General features: G+C 43.8%; 1 protein-coding gene across 3 annotated transcripts in view; it reads right to left on the bottom strand.

Moving 5' to 3' along the window:
- Positions 1–873: 873 nt before the first annotated feature.
- The window catches only part of rab11fip4a (RAB11 family interacting protein 4 (class II) a), a 62,237-nt gene continuing 41,214 nt past the window's right edge, over positions 874–21,896 (bottom strand). For all 3 annotated transcript variants that reach the window (XM_029123786.2, XM_034295353.1, XM_029123787.2), the window contains 12 exons: positions 20,508–20,671; positions 19,505–19,666; positions 18,255–18,389; positions 10,568–10,603; positions 10,345–10,450; positions 9,750–9,853; positions 9,498–9,638; positions 8,616–8,697; positions 6,856–6,993; positions 5,089–5,238; positions 4,610–4,753; positions 874–4,235 (listed from right to left, as the gene is read on the bottom strand). In XM_029123786.2, coding sequence (XP_028979619.1) covers positions 4,113–4,235; positions 4,610–4,753; positions 5,089–5,238; positions 6,856–6,993; positions 8,616–8,697; positions 9,498–9,638; positions 9,750–9,853; positions 10,345–10,450; positions 10,568–10,603; positions 18,255–18,389; positions 19,505–19,666; positions 20,508–20,671 — 1,485 coding nt within the window. In that variant the 3' untranslated portion in view covers positions 874–4,112. The remainder of the gene's footprint in view (positions 4,236–4,609; positions 4,754–5,088; positions 5,239–6,855; positions 6,994–8,615; positions 8,698–9,497; positions 9,639–9,749; positions 9,854–10,344; positions 10,451–10,567; positions 10,604–18,254; positions 18,390–19,504; positions 19,667–20,507; positions 20,672–21,896) is intronic.

A 21,896-nucleotide genomic window follows, 5' to 3' on the forward strand; every position in this document is an offset into this window, starting at 1 on the left:
TATGTGATGGGAGTGTGCGTGGTAGGTCTTTTGTTTGTGATGGGAGTGTGCTTGGTAGGTCTTTAGTATGTGATGGGAGTGTGCGTGGTAGGTCTTTTGTATGTGATGGGAGTGTGCGTGGTAGGTCTTTTGTTTGTGATAGGAGTGTGCTTGGTAGGTCTTTAGTATGTGATGGGAGTGTGCGTGGTAGGTCTTTTGTTTGTGATAGGAGTGTGCTTGGTAGGTCTTTTGTATGTGATGGGAGTGTGCGTGGTAGGTCTTTTGTATGTGATGGGAGTGTACGTGGTAGGTCTTTTGTATGTGATGGGAGTGTGCGTGGTAGGTCTTTTGTATGTGATGGGAGTGTGCGTGGTAGGTCTTTTGTATGTGATGGGAGTGTGCGTGGTAGGTCTTTTGTATGTGATGGGAGTGTGCGTGGTAGGTCTTTTGTATGTGATGGGAGTGTGCGTGGTAGGTCTTTTGTATATGGTGGGAGTGTGCGTGGTAGGTCTTTTGTATGTGATGGGAGTGTGCATGGTAGGTCTTTTGTATGTGATGGGAGTGTGCGTGGTAGGTCTTTTGTATGTGATGGGAGTGTGCGTGGTAGGTCTTTTGTATGTGATGGGAGTGTGCGTGGTAGGTCTTTTGTATATGGTGGGAGTGTGCGTGGTAGGTCTTTTGTATGTGGTGGGAGTGTGCGTGGTAGGTCTTTTGTAATATATTAACACTGTAAATTGGTATTAGGGGAACACACTTACTCTTTGGTTCAAAGAAAAGGTACCCTATTCTAATGTCATACATTCAGCATCCAATTCACGTGCTTAACATAGGCCTTCTTCCCTTTTATGCCATTGGAAATGTGTGCAGTATAACAAAAACAAAGAAAAACAGCCATTCAGTTCTTGGTCATGCCAAATCAAATTCATTTTATTTACATTTTCAAGTTTGTTCAACATCATTTGACTCACTGTCTGACCTACATAAGCAGAATAACATCAGTGATATTTGTTAGGTGAACACATCACTATATCTGTATCTAAAGACTGACGGCCCCGTTACAAAACATTCCAGATGCACATTTCCCTCCTTCCTTCCTTGAAGACAACACTGACCTCTCCAAGCAAGACTGATGAAAGCATGATGGTCAACAAACTTTCACTTATCCAATCACGAACAGATAGATACGTGATTGGATAATAGATAACTTCAAGAAAGTTATTAAGGGTGCATTTTGTAAGTATTCAAACAGGTCCTAAGATTTGCTGAATTCGGCCTTGAGACATCTTAAGTCGTTGGCTGTTTTGAAGACCAAGAATTGCAATGATTTCCTGATTGAAATGCTTCTAGTCTGTTGTTGTTGCAGTACCGGTCCAGGACCTCATCCTAAGTAAATACAGAAGCTACGACAGCGTCATTAACGTTGCTATACACTTTCACGTCACAAAGTATATAATCTCTAGGACAGAACTCCTTTTTTTCATCATAAAACTGTATAAAAGGGCCTTGTTTTTTTACTATGTTTCAATGAGTCAGTGGCGCACACGTAAATACAAATTTTAGCTAGATCCTGTACAACATTTACAATGTATGAAAAATGCTACGACGACGCGTTGAGAAGCAAATAGACATGTAAGAGAACTACGGACAAACTCGAAAGCATGGCTACAAAAAAAGAAATTAATATACAACTAGAAAAATAAAATGTAATTGTGACACCTCCTTGCTCACAGACAAAGGCACAAAGACAAGAAAGATACTAAATAAGACATGAGAACAGGCAAAGAAAAAACCTACAATAACAGTTAATTGATACAATTTGTGCAATCAAGCAAAACTAGCCTTGAGTGTGACAATACACTGACTGCCTTTACAGTTTATTTTTAGCAACACAATTAGATAATTATGAGGCAAAATTAATGCACCTGAAGTCGTGGCTATCAACTATCCATCTACAGTACAGTGATGTTTGTGTGTGTGTGTGTGTATAAATGGGGGACAAAGTACACGTACAGAGAAAAAAACTTTCTCAATCTATAGGTATAATTCTGAAAAACCTATACAATCTATATGCACTTTATATGACCCCACCATTGCCCTACATACATCCCATATCCAGTGTTATCATCATGGTAATTAACCAATTCTGACTACCATGTTTTTATTCCTCTCAATGCTCAGATATCTCCTTAACGTGGTTCCCATCTGATCAAAAGAGATTATGCACTTTAAAGTTCAAAACATTTATAAGTATATAGATCCGTATGTAAAAATAAACATTTACCTTTATACACATCCTCCTAACACTTCTCTACATAAATACCACAATTGAACTGAGATGGGATGTGTTCAGTACGGCACACCGTAGCAAAACTCTTTGCAATGCAAATAGGAAAACCTTTCTTCTTATAGGACAAGTTCATGACCTCTTTTCCATTTAACGTCAAAACTTTTCATACCAACTGAATATGACCTTTGAATTACATGAAGACCTATTACAGTGAGTTTCACTACTATGCTCATCATGGTTAGGGCACATCTTTATTGAAGTCAGTCAATTCATAACCGGTAGAACCATCCAGAATCCTTTCAAGTTTGCATTCCGTTTTCTCAAAGTTATCAATCTGGTAATTCAAATATTTGGTCACAGGATAATCTGCTAATGACGAGGCCAATTAGGAAGTTAACTAAAACTCAAATCTAATCATTGACCTTAGTCTGCTGTGACAATTTCCCATGTGAACATTTCATTTTGACATGATTTGCTGAATTGACGGACTTAAATTCAAGTTGACCCCAATCCTTGTATCCATTTGTGATTCTACATTAACATCAACACATGACTTCATGCAAGATGATTATACAATAGAACATCGCACAACAAGGTGGTTAGACACCTAGTAGTTCCTACCCTATTCCCTATTTAGTGCACTATTTTAACCATAGCCAGATGCTCTACAAAGGGAATATGCTGACATTTGGGACGCAAGCACAATCGTAAAATAACACCTTGCTCACTACACATCATTAAGCCTTACCCGATGCTACAACCCCTGTAAAACACCTTAACTGCATTTAAGAGGTCACGACACCTCATAGGATGTTATAACCCTGCGTCCCCACCTAGAGAATAACTGAGACGATGGAATCAGAAGGGAGGCTAATCCCGGGGTGCTGAGGTGGCTTCCTCTCCTCGTCTCCTTTGTCTTTTTGTTTATCTCCCTTCCTTCATCTTCATCAGTCTGGAGAGAAGACAAGGTGAGGAAGCTACATGGGACCGTTGAAACACACACTCTGTCCTTAACTGTCTCCGCGTTCACGCGACAAAACAAGGTATGGAAAGTTAAAATTATAGGTGAAATTAAACAAATTCAGGGGAGCGACACAGAAGCTGGACTCTAAAGGACAACCATCGGAAATGTGACTAGTTCATAGATATTCACTAGAATTCATTGAATTTTTCACTTTCAGTGGCAGACTTTCTGTGCCCAATCGCTGCCAACTTGGAAACTGGTCCCTTGATGGAAAGTGATGTGAGGAGTGATGCGTGTATTTGAATGCCTTTTGTCTGAACACTGTATCTTGAAACCTCAAGCACAGAATCCTCCCAGCTGAGCCAACGTTCTCACATGCTGGGCTTAGACATCTGAAGCCTGTGAATTAACCAATCAGTGAGCCTGTGTGTGGCCTTTCCATAGCTTCCATTTGAATCCCCTCTGTGACTGACAGCTCTGCCAATTAGATATGAGACTGTTTTTGCATGAAGTCACATTTGTCATCAGGTCTAAATGATTGTAAGGTAACGGACTGAAATACTGGAGCTAGCGAGGTAGTAAGTCTATAGAACTGAATGAAACGATACTACTATTTATTATCATAAAGCAACCATCATAATACTACTATTTATTATCATAAAGCAACCATCATAATACTACTATTCTCTGGGTATTGTCTGTCATTATGACAGTTTATTTTTCTTGTTTTGTTTTTGATTGAAAGACAGAGGCGATGGTGGCCTTTTGACTGGCTGTTTTTTTAGAATATTTTTTTCCTGTACCATTACTTGGCATGGACGTGTGTTTGCGTGCGTGTGCCTGCGTTTCTTTGCATCGATGTGTGTGTGTGTGTGTGTGCGTTTAATTGCTACTCTTGATCTCGAGGATGGAGGGGTTGTGGTCCAGGATGGCGAGGATGATCTTATCCATGTACTGTCTGAGACGGAAGTTAACACCCTCCTGCTCCTTCAGGGCGTCCACCAGCTAAAACAGAAGAAAGAGAAGAGAGGACGGGTGGGGTTCAAACAGCAGGGAGGCCAGAGACATCTGAAATAAGGATCCAGCCATTGAAACGTCAATTACAAGTGTAGAGCATCTGCCGAAAAGCATTCGGCTAAGCCACGAAAAAGCAAGCCATAATACGACTCAAACCGGGCCTAAACCTGCTGTTTAGGAGTGGGCATCCCTGTCCCCTGAGTTGCAGGGTACACTGGACTGAACTGGCCAGAATGACCAGGCCTCCTGAGCTGAATCAATGTCCGAACAGATGGATCACTTCAGTTGGTCAGGAGGTCTGGGATTCTCTTACAGCGAGGAAGGTGTACATTTGGGTGAGCTCTACCGGACAGCCCTCTCACCTCATCTCTGGAGGCGTTGTCTATCTCCGCAGCCAGAGACTGGGCCTTGGTGTGGCAGGCGAACAGGTTCTTAGCTTCATACAGACTCAGGGTGAGGATCTGATTGTTCAAGTCGTCGTTCTGGTCCCGCAGTTTAAAGTTCTCCTACGGAAGCAACGAATGGGAGGGTGGAAACTGTTTGAATTTAAAAGGGACTGTTGGATGTAACCTTTTCGTGTGTGTGTGTGAGCGGGTGTGTGCGGGAGTGTGTGTGTGAGCGGGTGTGTGCGGGTGGGTGTGTGTGTGAGCGGGTGTGTGTGTGTGAGCGGGTGTGTGCGGGTGGGTGTGTGTGTGAGCGGGTGTGTGTGTGTGAGCGGGTGTGTGCGGGTGTGTGTGTGTGAGCGGGTGTGTGTGTGTGAGCGGGTGTGTGCGGGTGTGTGTGTGTGTGGATGTGTGTGTGTGTGTGGGTGTGTGGGTGTGTGGGCGTGCGCGGGTCTCACGTGTTTGAGTCTCTTGACCTCGTGCTCCATTTCTATCTCTCGGGTCTTGGCGTTGTATTCTGACAGCCCCGCTCCCGAGCCCAGGCCCTTCTCCGAACCCAGTTTGAACAGCTGCAGGTGCTCCAGCTCCCGACGCAGGTCCTCGATCAGCTGCACGGACGGGGGGGGAGAGCCCACAAGGGAGGAAGGAATGAAGAAGGGGGGGCAAAGATAGAGTTACATTGTTGTTATGTAAGATATTGTATATATTTACAGTACCAGTCAAATGAATGGATAAGAGCATCCAAACTTCTGAGTGGTACTGAATATTAGTTTGACATAATATAGAATTCTTCTGTTACGATATGGTAGATGACCGAATTGGTTAATAATGCCTTTGAGTGCTATTTCATTAATGGAAGAAAAGGGATCAAAGGAAAAGTGCGGGTCTTGTCCATCTGGTTGTGTCCATTCACAGATCTGTGTTTATCCGTATCACTGTGTCTGTCAGTCTGTCTGTATACATGACTCTGTGTCTGTCGGTCTGTCTGTATACATGACTCTGTGTCTGTCGGTCTGTATACATGAGTCCGTGACTGTCGGTCTGTCTGTATACATGACTCTGTGTCTGTCGGTCTGTATACATGAGTCTGTGACTGTCGGTCTGTCTGTATACATGACTATGTGTCTGTCGGTCTGTCTGTATATATGACTGTGTCTGACCGTCTGTCTGTATACATGACTCTGTGTCTGTCGGTCTGTCTGTATACATGACTCTGTGTCTGACCGTCTGTCTGTATACATGACTCTGTGTCTGTCGGTCTGTCTGTATACATGACTCTGTGTCTGGCGGTCTGTCTGTATGTATGACTCTGTGTCTGTCGGTCTGTCTGTATATATTACTCTGTGTCTGTCGGTCTGTCTGTATATATGACTCTGTGTCTGACCGTCTGTCTGTATACATGACTCTGTGTCTGTCGGTCTGTCTGTATACATGACTACGTGTCTGTCGGTCTGTCTGTATATATGACTCTGTGTCTGGCGGTCTGTCTGTATACATGACTCTGTGTCTGTCGGTCTGTCTGTATATATAACTCTGTGTCTGTCGGTCTGTCTGTATACATGACTATGTGTCTGGCGGTCTGTCTGTATACATGACTCTGTGTCTGTCGGTCTGTCTGTATATATTACTCTGTCTGACTGGAGAGTGTAGTGGAAATTTCTTTACTCAGTGAGAATACATTGTATAAAGGACTGAGTCCCACTGTTAAGATAGGTATAGGAATGTGTGGGATCTGGTATTTGCACAGGGGGCATCTATTGTCTGTCCAGATGCAGATCAATGGGTTTTAGGTCAGGATAGGAGAAGATACAACAGGGGGCAGTAAGGCCAGTTGGCCCCTTTGGGTAAACACTACAGTAAACATTATGGCAGGAAGGATAAGGTGGGGGAAGATAGCATTTGACTTGTGTGATAGAACAAAGGGAAAGGTGTTTAGACAGATGGCAGCATCTTACCACACCCCTTTTTCCTATGTGATATATACGGTTGAATGAGCTACATTAGTTAGAGGCTCCTCAGACGATTATGTTTGTGTAAGCGGTTGACGCGTCTCTCATAATAGTCTCTGTGCATAATAATTAATAAAACGGTTATAATGTACAAAGAGAACTTTCTCTCTGTGTCCCTTACTCCGAGTGTCGATACATGGAATTACCATCACAAGAGTAAACCTACTCTGTCTGTATACATGATGTGTGTTAATGTGTGTGTCTGTATATCCATACCTCCTGCATGGCCTCTCTCTCCTTCTGAAACTCATGTCGGTTCTGCCAAAGCTTGTCCATCATCTTCCTGTATAGGTCCATCTCATCCTTCAGTCTCAAACTGGTGTCCTCCAGTTTATCTGTCATCCGCTGCTTCTCCTGTGGGTGGGTGGGGAAGGGGGGGTTGTTATCCACATGGGAACCCTGCCAGAACCTTGTTGAACAGTTTAGGCAATGCTTTAAAAAGGCCAACTGTCACTTACTATTAGCTAAACCAAGTTAAATGGCAAGGATGAAAAGGGTATTTTTCATAGTATTTGATGTTCAGTATGTTGACTAGGGATCAGCCCATCTGTCCTTTCAAGCACGGTTTGACACGCATCTAGGTACATGGGGTCCAATGTGATAGAGGAATGATACATTTAGTTTAAAATTGTTTGATGTGATTAGATTTGTTTAGTGGAACGATTTGATCAGCCTTAAATTAAAATCAACCTGTTATAAAACAATGCTTTTCTTTGACCATAGGTTTCTGAAATGACCAATGATATCCTGCTTCAACACTAACAGACAAACAAATGTGCAACTTCAGTCACATAAAGATACCATGGCGTGTCACTAAAGGGGCAGATCTTTTTTCATTCCAGGGTTGCAGAGAGTAGTTCAGTCATCCTTAAAGTACTTCAAAATGTTAGTGAATCATTGGTTTGTCACATTTGGACCGATTTACTGATTGATTAATGCTCTTATTATCTGCATCGGTTACGGTTGCTACGGACCGATGCCCTCTCATCTTAAAGATTTGAACCAGGGACTGATGCGTTTTGGCATCATTAGATTCTCTGTTCAGACAGATTGGACAGGTCTAGTGTTAAAATAGTTACACACATCTAGTTTCAGTTTCTATCACACTTGGTTTCATTTCCATCTGTTACATACCTGGTACAGTTTCAGACAGTTACTCAACTGGTCTACTTTCGGTCTATTCGGTCTACTTTCTGGTTTAGTTATAGTCTGTTACTCACCTGGTCTAGTTTCAGTCTATTAAATACCTGGTCTAGTTACAGTCTGTTACTCACCTGGTCTAGTTTCAGTCTATTAAATACCTGGTCTAGTTACAGTCTGTTACTCACCTGGTCTAGTTTCAGTCTATTAAATACCTGGTCTAGTTACAGTCTGTTACTCACCTGGTCTAGTTTCAGTCTATTAAATACCTGGTCTAGTTACAGTCTGTTAACCACCTGGTCTAGTTTCAGTCTATTAAATACCTGGTCTAGTTACAGTCTGTTACTCACCTGGTCTAGTTTCAGTCTATTAAATACCTGGTCTAGTTACAGTCTGTTTCTCACCTGGTCTAGTTTCAGTCTATTAAATACCTGGTCTAGTTACAGTCTGTTACTCACCTGGTCTAGTTTCAGTCTATTAAATACCTGGTCTAGTTACAGTCTGTTACTCACCTGGTCTAGTTTCAGTCTATTAAATACCTGGTCTAGTTACAGTCTGTTAATCACCTGGTCTAGTTTCAGTCTATTAAATACCTGGTCTAGTTACAGTCTGTTACTCACCTGGTCTAGTTACAGTCTATTAAATACCTGGTCTAGTTACAGTCTGTTAATCACCTGGTCTAGTTTCAGTCTATTAAATACCTGGTCTAGTTACAGTCTGTTACTCACCTGGTCTAGTTTCAGTCTATTAAATACCTGGTCTAGTTACAGTCTGTTACTCACCTGGTCTAGTTTCAGTCTATTAAATACCTGGTCTAGTTACAGTCTGTTAATCACCTGGTCTAGTTTCTCAGTCTGGGACTTCAGTCTGCACACGTTGATCTTCATCTCTCCATTCTCCTCCTCCAGCTGCTGAACTCTATTGGGACACATGAACCGACACTCTTCAGATGTGTCTGTGTGTGTGTTTTTGTGAACACATTCTCCTGGGACCCAGTAACATGTGCATTACATATCAGTGTACTGCATGTCGCTAGTGGGATATGACATTTACACCCCTTGGGCACAAAGGGTGCCACCCAAGAAGACACATGCAGGGGAATGTGTGTGTGTGTGTGTGTAGTGTGTATTTGTGTCTTTAGTGTGTGTGTGTGTGTGTGTGTGTCTGTAGTGTGTGTGTGTGTGTCTGTAGTGTCTGTGTGTGTGTGTCTGTAGTGTGTGTGTCTATAGTGTGTGTGTGTGTGTCTATAGTGTGTGTGTGTCTGTCTGTAGTGTGTGTGTCTGTATGTAGTGTGTGTGTCTGTCTGTAGTGTGTGTGTGTCTGTGTGTGAGTGTGTGTCTGTAGTGTCTGTGTGTGTGTGTGTCTGTAGTGTGTGTGTCTATAGTGTGTATGTGTGTCTATAGTGTGTATGTGTGTCTGTAGTGTGTGTGTGTGTCTGTAGTGTGTGTCTGTAGTGTGTGTGTTTGTAGTGTTTGTGTGTGTCTGTAGTGTTTGTGTGTGTCTGTAGTGTGTGTGTCTGTAGTGTTTGTGTGTGTCTGTAGTGTTTGTGTGTGTCTGTAGTGTGTGTGTGTGTGTCTGTAGTGTGTGTCTGTAGTGTGTGTCTGTAGTGTTTGTGTCTGTAGAGTTTGTGTGTGTGTGTCTGTAGTGTGTGTGTCTGTAGTGTTTGTTTGTGTGTGTCTGTAGTGTGTGTGTGTGTCTGTAGTGTGTGTGGTCCATGCCTGTTGCTCAGTAGTTCTATGTCCGTGTTCTTGTCCCTCTCCATCTTGCTGTAGGTCTCCCTGTGTCTGCGGAGCTCCTCTTCTAGATTCTGCTCCGCTCGGGTCTCCTGGTCCTTCAGCTGCTCCTCCAACTCATGAACCCTGGGGGAAGGAGGCAATATCAACACCACATGAACAGAAGTGGGTCATAACAGGTGTATTAATGTGTGTGTGTGTTTGTGTGTGTGTGTGTGTGTGCCTGTCTCTTCTGACCTGTGCACCAGCTGGGTGTTCTCCTGTTTGAGCTTCGACTTGAGGTCTCCGTTGGCCAGACTGTCGTTCTCCAGCTCTGTCACCTTCTTCTCCAGGTAACTCACCTGAGATGAGACGGACGGAGGGACAGACAGGCAGACCCAGAGGGACAAACAGCCAGACACAGAGGGACAAACAGGCAGACACAGAGGGACAAACAGGCAGACACAGAGGGACAAATAGGCAGACCCAGAGGGACAAACAGGCAGACACAGAGGGACAAACAGGCAGACACAGAGGGACAGACAGGCAGACACAGAGTGACAAACAGGCAGACACAGAGGGACAAGAAAGAGACAAGGAACACAGACATGTAAAGCTGAGTCCAGAGACATGGACCTGACGCCTCTATGTTACACTCAGTAGAGTAGATGGATGTGGCGTAAGGCCTTGCCACAGACCTGTGACCCTTTCAGAGGGTGTTTGTATGCTAGTACAAACATCACATCACACATTTCATTGAAATAAAACCCTGACAGTAGTAAGAACACAAGTGAATTAAAATATCTGTGGTTTCGCTAAATCTTTCGTGTGTATTAGTGTAAAGTGCGCGTACCTTCTCTGTAATGTCCACATCACAGGAATCGATGGAGTCTCTGAACAGGTCCTCCGTGCTCCCCTGACTGCTGCTAAATGCACTATGGTTGTGCTGGAACAACTGGCTGCAGAGGAGAGGACAGAAAACGAAGACTACTGTCATCAGCTCAAATACTGTCCTCCTAAACACCTAGGGACGTCACTGCCAGGACTGGCTGCATGCTTGGAGGTTAGTAACTCACCGTCCGAACGCAGTGCTGGAAATCTTTCTGTTCGGGCTGAGAACAAAAAGAGGATGATCTTTAGAGCCCACATTCCTATCCCGCCAAACGTGCATGTATATTATCATCATAATAAAACACAGCTTCAATTAGAACTGACATGTTCTTTTTTTCCCTCAGGTTTGAAACTTTCTGGTGTCCAACCCAATCTAAAAATGGACATAACGCGTTAACTAAATGATTAAATAAATAAGGCTAGAAGAAAAAATGACGTTGGACTGGCCGACATGAGATGCTGAGAACGTTTGGTATAAAGAATATAAGAAAAGCAAAAGCAGACTACTATGTTAATGCAGTATGCAATCTAACTTTAATGGCTGCCCTTCCAAACACAAGCTACCAGGGTCCATTCAAACTGTTCTGACTGTGTACTACATTATCCAGATCTCAGATTGAGGTGAGACAAACAGGATTTTGGAAGTGTGGCTACACGAGAATTCGGCCAGGGAGGGATTCATTAGTGTGCCCAACCCTGTTCCTGGAGAACTACCCTCCTGTAGGTTTACTCTCCAACCTTAATCAAGCACACCTGAATGTAATAAGCTCTGTGAAAAAGGTCAATCGGATTAGTCACAACTGGGTTTGGAGAGATGGACAAAAGATCTCCAGAAACAAGGAAGGGCAGCTCTGAGTTAGAAGGATTTTAAGAAATAGTGGTTTGGAGTAGTTAGAGGAAAGAGAGGTGAATGGGATCAGGCAGAGGCCCAGTGGTCGTTATGGTCATAGAAGCATTAGAGAGGGATTAGCTAATGAGGAGATTGTGACATCAGGGAGATCCAGTCTATATATAGAGCAGATGTAATGTCCTGGGGTAGGATCCAATTATATTCTGACCTGCTTTCAAATGACACACTCTGATGTACACACACACACACAAAAAGATGAGCACATAGGGATATCACACACACCATGCTGAGACAGATTATGTACAACACACACACACAGAGACACACACGTCACTTCTAAAATCATCAGTTATTTCACCCTCAACTCTGACACAACAGTTTCTGTGTGTCACCTCTAATCATATCTAACTGGTAACTAAGAAGAGTATTACCACGCCTCAGATGGACTTTCACCAAGCCATAGAATTATTACAGAACAGCAAGGTCACAATAGTGAACGTCAGCTGACATTTACCTGGCTAATAAACATGGTGTGACTAGGAGTCCCAGATGGCAACCCTATGGGCCTTGGTGAAAAGTAGTGCCCTATAGAGAAGTGGGTGCAGTTTGGGACACCGTCAGTGATTACCCCATGTCACATTAATGTCTTACAGTATAATGAATGGATGTGTTACACCGACTGGACTGTTTAGCCAGGCACCGTAACTAAGGACAAGAGTCCATGACTGATTGTTGCTATGGTAAGCAAACCAATGTGAGGGATATTAATGAAGTCAACTTTGGCCCATCCTTAAGTAAAGCTTGACTGAAGTATCGTGGCTGTTTCAACTATTATGATCAATGGGAAGCCTGACTGAAGTATATTGGCCTTTTCAACCATTATTTCAACCACTATGATGAATGGAAAGCTTGACTGATGTATCTTAACTGTTTCAACCATTATTTCAACCACTATGATAAATGGACAGCTTGACTGATGTATCTTAACTGTTTCAACCATTATTTCAACCACTATGATAAATGGAAAGCTTGAGTGCTCCAAGAACACTGACCTAGTTGACAGGAATGGCTGTGTCTGAGAAAGCGCTCTTCTCAAACTTTAAGCAAAGGATACTATGTCCTGGAGTCGCAATTCATTAGTGATTTGTACAGACTTCAGCTGCTTCCTAGGGAAGATCTCTTCTGTCTCACATTGTAGCCCATAGCTAACATGAGGGTTTTTCTCATAGGCCGCAACTCAAGCACCTCTGAACAATTAGTCATCCGTGGGGGCTCGTCACGCACTCCCATCAGCCACGTTAAACAGACCCATCCCATCTTCACAGTTAGTTGATTCCTCTTTCGAGACACCCACACACTCCTGACATCTTTCGTCACTCCCACTCGCCCATTCTCCAGAAGCTATATGGCTACCCATGCTTGTGATCTAGTCTAACCTGTTATTTAAGTATTCTTTAAATTATATTTCTATGACTGTTTCTCAGAAAAATAGCAACCGAACTGCATAGTCTCTCTTAGCAAACCATAGAGGAAATGTGTACGTCATTCTTCTCCCCCCCAAGAAAATATCTTCAGTCCACACCCTTCTACACAAACACACACACCCTTACTTAGCCTAGCCTGTCTCCAACTGAGATGCAGTTGCTATGGTAACAATGTATTTCTCTATCAAAGAGAAATAGAGATGGCAAGAGGAGAGAGAGAAAGAGGGACAAGGCAAGTTACAGAAGGAGAGAAGTAGGAATCTGCAAAAAAGAAAGAAAGAAATCCTCCTTTTATCAGCCTAAACAACCTGTCAGCAAAAGTTAATCTCTGCTGTAACATGACAGGGTAGGGATCCACTAAAATGAGTTTGTAGGGGTGTATATAACCTAACAATATTCTAGGCACAAAAACTTCACCAAACTGTGACTAAACGAGGAAACATTTGAGGAATGTTTTTTCTTCTGTCCCAATCATGAAATATTTTTGGTTTTTCTGATAGACTCAGACCTCACATTTAACAGTCATATCAAATCAGTCACCAGAACAGCATTCTATCATCTAAAAAATATAGCCAGAATCAAAGGCTTGGTGTCCCAAAAAGACCAAGAGAAGCTAATCCATGCTTTTATCTTTAGTAGGGTTGACTACTGTAATGAGCTCCCCAAAAAGACTATAAAACAGCTGCAGCTCATTCAGAATGCTGCTGCTAGAATGTTAACCAGGACCAAGAAAACAGAGCACATCACTCCATTTTTTTTAATCTTTGCATTGGCTTCCAGTCAGTTACAGAATAGATTTTAAAGTGGTGCTTTTAGTTTATAAATCTCTGAATGGTTTAGGACCTGAATACATTTCTGATATGTTTGAAGAATATAAACCGAGCAGGGCTCTTAGATCCATGAACACAGGTCAGCTAGTAGAGCCCAGAGTTCAAACTAAACATGGAGAAGCACTTATGCTATACAAAACTGGAATAAACTACCAGAAGATCTTAGATGTGCCCCAAACATATCAATTTTAAAATCCAGGTTAAAAACACTTCTCTTTTCACATGTCTATGACTGAGCACTTAAACTTAATCACACTTATAGCTTATAGCTTTTATAGCTTCCTATGTTTTTACCACTTTTTTATTCTATTTCTATTTTATAATTCTATGTTTTATCATAATGCTGTTATTTTATATCTCTCTTTCTTTGATTTATTTTGTTTTTACATTTCTATTCTGATATATTTTACCAATCGTAATGCAAGTTCTGGTGCTATCAGAGGAATAACCTCTGTGTAAATGTAACAGTCTGCTGATGACGGATAATGCAGGTTCTGGTGCTATCAGAGGAATAACCTCTGTGTAAATGTACAATCTGCTGATGACGGATAATGCAGGTTCTGGTGCTATCAGAGGAATAACCTCTGTGTAAATGTACAATCTGCTGATGACGGATAATGCATAGATGGAGGGTATTATCTGACAAAAGGACTGACGAGTTTATCCAAGCGCTGTAGCGTGAGGATTGAGATACCAGGGTGGTACAGTAAACAGTTAAGGTAACTGTAACTCATTGAGGATGAATATTAAATGCATGTACAGACATGGCATAAATGTCCCCCTGCAGAGAGCCAAGTTAGACATTGATGCAATGATTATCTCACAAAGGGACTGACGAGTTCATCCCAGCATTGGAATGTGAGGATTGAGATACCGGGGTGTTGAAGTTCAGGCCGTCCCCCTGGAGACAGCTGAGCTAGAGTATTGGAACAATCTAAGGGCTGGTTTCGCAGACGTGGATTAAGCCTAGTCTAGGACTAAAACATCAAGTTCAATAGAAAACTCCATTGAGTTTGTTTCTTTAGTCCCAGACTAGGCTTAATCTGTGTCAGTGAAACTAGCCCTAACTGTTTTATTCCATTGCATTCTGTATTTTTATTTTCATTGTACAACACATTCAATTGCTTCTATGTATGAATTGTGCTATATAAATAATCTTGCTTGCTTGCTTTTAGAGTAAAAGTTACAAATAGGGGTAGGTTTAGAATTAGGGTTAGCATAAGGCATTACTGGTTTGGTTTAGGTTTAGGCTAGATTGAATTTACACATACATGTTTTATTATTGAGTTTAAGGTCAGGGTTAGGTTGAGGTTAATGTAAAGTTTAGGGTTAGGATTAGTAAACCGTCCCTAGGTCCCTAGTATGTACAGTATCTCACAAAAGTGAGTACACCCCTCACATTTTTGCTAATATTTGATTATATATTTTCATGTGCCAACACTGAGGAAATGACACTTTGCTACAATGTAAAGTTGTGAATGTACAGGTATGTGTCTCACACTCCCTCATACTGGTTACTGGAAGTTCAACATGGCTCCTCATGACAAAGAACTCTCTGAGGATCTGAAAAAAAGAATTGTTGCTCTACAGGACAGGGTTTAACAGAACTTGAGTGCACGTGCTCAGTTTCATATCCAGAGGTTGTCTTTGGGAAATAGACGTATGAGTGCTGCCAGCATTGCTGCAGAGGTTGAAGGGGTGGGGGGGTCAGCCTGTCAGTGCTCAGACCATACGCCACACACTGCATCAAATTAGTCTGCATGGCTGTCATCCCAGAAGGAAGCCTCTTCTAAATATGATGCACAAGAAAGCCCACAAACAGTTTGCTGAAGACAAGCAGACTAAGGACATGGATTACTGGAACCATGTCCTGTGGTCTGATGCGACCAAGATAAACATATTTGGTCAAGATGTTGTCAAACGTGTGTGGCAGCAACCAGGTGAGGAGTACAAAGACAAGTGTGTCTTGCCTACAGTCAAGCATGGTGGTGGGAGTGTCATGGTCTGGGGCTGCATGAGTGCTGCCGGCACTGGGGAGCTACAGTTCATTGAGGGAACCATGAATGCCAACATGTACTGTGACATACTGAAGCAGAGCATGATCCCCTCCCTTCGGAAACTGGGCCGCAGGGCAGTAACATGATAACGACCCCAAACACACCTCCAAGATGACCGATGCCTTGCTAAAGAAGCGGAGAGTAAAGGTGATGGACTGGCCAAGCATGTCTCCAGACCTAAACCCTATTGAGCATCTGTGGGGCATCCTCAAACGGAAGGTGGAGGAGCGCAAGGTCTCTAACATCCACCAGCTCTGTGATGTCGTCATGGATGAGTGGAAGAGGACTCCAGTGGCAACCTGTGAAGCTCTGGTGAACTCCATGCCCAAGAGGGTTAAGGCAGTGCTGGAAAATAATGGTGGCCACACAAAATATTGACACTTTGGGCCCAATTTAGAAATGTTCACTTAGCGGTGTACTCACTTTTGTTGCCAGCGGTTTAGACATGAATGGCAGTGTGTTGAGTTATTTTGAGGGGACAGCAAATTTACACTGTTATACAAGCTGTACACTCACTACTTTCAGATCCTCAGAGAGTTCTTTGTCATGAGGAGCCATGTTGAACTTCCAGTGACCAGTATGAGGGAGTGTGAGACACATACCTGTACATTCATAACTTTACATTGTAGCAAAGTTTAATTTCTTCAGTGTTGTCACATGAAAAGATATAATCAAATATTTGCAAAAATGTGAGGGGGGTACTCACTTTTGTGAGACAATGTATGTGTGCCCACTTCACTGAAATGGCTAGTGCTGTAATTTGCAAGAGAGCAGCATCATCTCTTGTTAATTTCAAGAAGGAAAAACCGTTGTTTGATGAATTAGATAAAGAGACAGACTGATAGAAGATACTAAGCGATATTAAAAGACAGGGAGACTGAAAGAGAGACAGAGGAAGAAAGATGGCCATGAAGAGACAGAGAGAAACAGTTGTGCACACATATTTGCACTGTGTTACTGTTTGGGTATATACCGTCATTCTCTGTTTATAACCTGCACTGTGTTACTGTATGGGTATATACCGTCATTCTCTGTTTATAACCTGCACTGTGTTACTGTATGGGTATATACCGTCATTCTCTGTTTATAACCTGCACTGTGTTACTGTATGGGTATATACCGTCATTCTCTGTTTATAACCTGCACTGTGTTACTGTATGTGTATATACCGTCATTCTCTGTTTATAACCTGCACTGTGTTACTGTATGGGTATATACCGTCATTCTCTGTTTATAACCTGCACTGTGTTACTGTATGGGTATATACCGTCATTCTCTGTTTATAACCTGCACTGTGTTACTGTATGGGTATATACCGTCATTCTCTGTTTATAACCTGCACTGTGTTACTGTATGGGTATATACCGTCATTCTCTGTTTATAACCTGCACTGTGTTACTGTATGGGTATATAACATCATTCTCGGTTTATAACCTGCACTGTGTTACTGTGTGGGTATATACCGTCATTCTCTGTTTATAACCTGCACTGTGTTACTATATGGGTATATAACATCATTCTCTGTTTATAACCTGCACTGTGTTACTGTGTGGGTATATACCGTCATTCTCTGTTTATAACCTGCACTGTGTTACTGTGTGGGTATATACCGTCATTCTCTGTTTATAACCTGCACTGTGTATAAACCGCACCAATAATTTTTTTTTGCTTTTTATGTATACAAACCCGAATTTTAACCGTACCCATATATAAACCACATTTGCATGGAAAATGTACCTTTTGCTAAACCCCTCCCCAAACGGTCCTCGTCCAATCCTAACCTAGCAGCTGGTCACTACATGACGAATGTCTGTCAAGCTTTCGTAGTTAAGGCTCAAAATGGCAAAACGGTGTGGCTTCGCTATGGCACCTGCTGCAAATCAGACAGCAGATACCTGAGAAGTTTAGAGGGCGGAGTCATTTACAGTGACTTCTCTTGTGTTGTGAAATGCTTTAGTCAACATCATTATTCATTAGACAACAATTTGTGCTAATGTGACCATTAATATGACTTACATGCCACTACGTTAGCTTGATAACTAGCTACCTCTAACATTTGCTTGTTACATCGGTGCAATCATAGGCTCATTCATTAGTGTGTCCACTTCCTTGTTTATCTGAATATTGTGAACATATCCTTCCACTGCATATTGCAATGCCTTGATCTGGAGGATATCCCGGAGATATTACTCCAAAAATAATCACTTACACTGGCTGGTAATCTATTACTTTTCCCTTCTGTGCTTGGCAGTTTACAGTAACAACTTTCAAAGAAGCGCAGCTTGACGGGCGTAGCAACAGTAACTAAGATGGGCTTTTGTGAAAGGTCAATTAATACTCGTACATTAATGTGCATTAATATTAAACATCTGTCATAGGGTGGCACCAAAATTAATTTGTTGACGAATAAAATATGTTTTTGAGAACCCTGTAATGCCAGTTGTATCATATTTGCATGAGTTTCTGAGACCTCTACATCATCAATCAATCACCCATGAAAATGTTCACTGGTGGAAACGGTTTTAAAAATGTACATTTGTGTATTAGCTGCACCCACGTATTAACCGCTGTGGCTGAAAATGTTTTCAAAATCCGCGTATACGCCAGTAAAATTGCTTGTAAATGTGCATACGGGCATGTGTGTGTGTTACCTGTTGGCTTTGAGGTTCTTGAGTCTGGCCTCCAGGTCATTGAGCAGGTTGACCTTCTTGCAGCACTGGGAGCAGTAGACGTCCAACAGTTCACTGTTATAGAGGTGACGCATCTTCTGTGGGGTCTGACCGGCACTACACAAACACAATGTCCATCGTCACCACAGAACAGTCAGTTTCCCCACCCATCCCTCTGAGGAGTGTGTGTTGGCGTTACGCGGTCCCCGTGAGGAGTGTGTGTTGGCGTAACGCGGTCCCCGTGAGGAGTGTGTGTTGGCGTAACGCGGTCCCTGTGAGGAGTGTGTGTTGGCGTAACGCGGTCCCCGTGAGGAGTGTGTGTTGGCGTAACGCGGTCCCCGTGAGGAGTGTGTGTTGGCGTAACGCGGTCCCCGTGAGGAGTGTGTGTTGGCGTAACGTGGTCCCCGTGAGGAGTGTGTGTTGGCGTTACGCGGTCCCCGTGAGGAGTGTGTGTTGGCGTTACGCGGTCCCTGTAAGGAGTGTGTGTTGGCGTTACGCGGTCCCTGTGAGGAGTGTGTTGGCGTTACGCGGTCCCTGTGAGGAGTGTGTGTTGGCGTTACGCGGTCCCTGTGAGGAGTGTGTGTTGGCGTAACGCGGTCCCTGTGAGGAGTGTGTGTTGGCGTTACGCGGTCCCTGTGAGGAGTGTGTGTTGGCGTAACGCGGTCCCCGTGAGGAGTGTGTGTTGGCGTAACGCGGTCCCCGTGAGGAGTGTGTGTTGGCGTAACGCGGTCCCCGTGAGGAGTGTGTGTTGGCGTTACGCGGTCCCCGTGAGGAGTGTGTGTTGGCGTTACGCGGTCCCCGTGAGGAGTGTGTGTTGGCGTTACGCGGTCCCCGTGAGGAGTGTGTGTTGGCGTAACGCGGTCCCCGTGAGGAGTGTGTGTTGGCGTAACGCGGTCCCCGTGAGGAGTGTGTGTTGGCGTAACGCGGTCCCTGTGAGGAGTGTGTGTTGGCGTAACGCGGTCCCTGTGAGGAGTGTGTGTTGGCGTAACGCGGTCCCTGTGAGGAGTGTGTGTTGGCGTAACGCGGTCCCTGTGAGGAGTGTGTGTTGGCGTAACGCGGTCCCTGTGAGGAGTGTGTGTTGGCGTAACGCGGTATGTGGGTGAAATTCTAGAAGGGATTTGGGAGCTACAATGAATATGGTGAATGGTGAATGGAATGTATTCCAAAGGTCGTTGGTGAATGGAATGTATTCATAATGTCTGTGTCCTGGTTGTCCTCCGTGTGTCGCTAACCTTGATGGCAGAGAAGAACCGAGGTCTGAGAAGCCGTTCGTGCGTGTTTCATCATCGGGGCAGGGGCTGCTGGGAGTGTAGTCCACATCCTCCCCCTCTCCATAGTCCTCAAACTGCTCCTCCCCCAAGATGACGGAGGCAGAGCCGATCAGCTGGCCAGAACTGCGACCAATGGGAAAAGTAATAACATGAGTGATTCCTAGGACACAAATTTCCATCTGCTCTGCTTTTTTTTTACCTTATTTGTTTAGGCCTTTTATGCTTGATTGGACAGGGAAAGTGCTGAAAGATAGAAACAGAAGTGGGCTGGATTCAAACCTACTCTGCAGCAATACACGTTCATAGCAGGAGGCAGCCCAGACCAGACGGACCAAACAAGGCCACTATTTTCCGTCCCCTCCAATTGGCCAGACACTCAAGCCCATAAGATCAGTTATACATTATTGATCATAATGATTACTATTATATGGACAGTACCCACAGTACCAGGAAAAGGTTTGGACACACTTATTCAAGGGTATTTCTTTAGTTAGTGCTATTTTCCACATTGTAGATATAGTGAAGACATCAAAACTCTGAAGAAACACACATGGAATCATGTAGAAACCCAAAAGTGTTAAACAAATACATTCCACATTGTAGATTATTCAGAGTAGCCACCATTTCCTTTAATTATGGTTTTGCACACTCTTTGGATTCTCTCAACCAGCTTAATGAAAAATACCCTTGAATGAGTAGTTGTGTCCAATCTTTCAACTGATACTGTATATAGGCCCTTTTTCTCTGGGACGCTTTGTGGATGCGGTCCCTGGACACCTAAAACATTGGGATAGCTTCACAATACAACCGAGCTTGTGAAGGGCCCAATTCCATGTGACCAATTCTTTTTCAACATTGTCTATGATTTACACGTTTGCAAGAAGTGCCTCAAGGGGCTTTTTGGGACAGGATTTAGACATTTGACAGAAACAGAAAATCATTGACATCCTAACTTAACACTTACTTGTTGCCAGGTAGGAAAAGTCCTCCAAATCCCTCCTTCTCATTGCCTCGCCCCCCACTCTCATTGGTGCTGTCCATGTCACAACACTCCCCCTGCTCTGCACTGCAATCTGGGTAGGGGCGGGTACGCATGATGATGGGAGGGCCTAGTCTGGCTTCACCGTTCTGCAGGGGTGAGGGGGAAGACAGACGAATAAGAAATTAGTCAACAAAAAAATGACAGTTTTTACAGATAAAAAGAAAGAAACCGATGACCATTGATCAGCAACATGTAGTTATTATGTCACCACTGCATTTAACCTGAAACGTGCATCCAGTCCATAACCAACTGGGCTGTCTTCAAACAGTAATAGATCCATTCAGCCTATTCATGGACCCTCTAAGTGGGAAGGGAAGGCTGTTTGGTGTGTTTAGAGTCAGGCAAAAGTGGTGTTCATAGAAACCTCTCTTTGTATCTGTGGCATTGAGGGATATTTATAGCATATTCAATGTAGGTGTGATTTAATCATTCCTCGTTGATCTTCTTCATGCCTGTCTGAAGGACTAACAACTAAATAACACACGTGCACCTCAGTGTGCTCTCCCTCGTCACAGCATTTCAAGAGATTTATGATAAGTGGATGTTATTCAGCTGGTCTGTAACGGTGTGTCTGGGGAGGAAGTTACGTTTGACCTGAGAGGAGGAACCCTTCACACGGCCTGGCTACTGACCGGATCCACACTCCACCCATGGTCATATCATCAAACACGCTACGAAAACACACGTGACACCAAGTCCCATCCCCACCTCAAGTCGAACCATTCCTTTTTTCAGACATTCATTTCACAGAGTCATTGTATCACAAATTTTTGATGAAAAAGATTTTGTGTCCTGTGACGTCGCCCGGCATGGCGCAGCCGGGGCCCCACCCTGGAGCCAGGCCCGGGGTTGGGGCTCGTTTGCAAGCGCCTGGTGGCCGGGCCTTCCCCCATGGGGCCCGGCCGGGCTCAGCCCGAACGAGCGACATGGGGCCGCCCTCCCGTGGGCTCACACCCCACAGGAGGGACCATAAGGGGTCGGTGCAGAGAGGATCGGGCGGCAGTCGAAGGCGGGGGCCTAGACAACCCGATCTCTGGACACGGAAACTAGCTCTAGGGACGTGGAATGTCACCTCGCTGGCGGGGAAGGAGCCTGGGTGCGTGAGGTTGAGAGATTCCGACTAGAGGTAGTCGGGATCACCTCTACGCACGGCTTGGGCTCTGGAACCACACTCCTTGAGAGAGGATGGACTCTTCACCACTCTGGAGTTGCCCATGGTGAGAGGCGGCAGGCTGGTGTGGGTTTGCTTATAGCTCCCCAGCTCTGCCGCCATGTGTTGTTTACCCCGGTGAACGAGAGGGTCGTTTCCCT

The sequence above is a fragment of the Esox lucius genome, chromosome 11 (genome assembly GCF_011004845.1).
Source record: "Esox lucius isolate fEsoLuc1 chromosome 11, fEsoLuc1.pri, whole genome shotgun sequence".
Taxonomy (NCBI): Eukaryota; Metazoa; Chordata; class Actinopteri; order Esociformes; family Esocidae; genus Esox; species Esox lucius.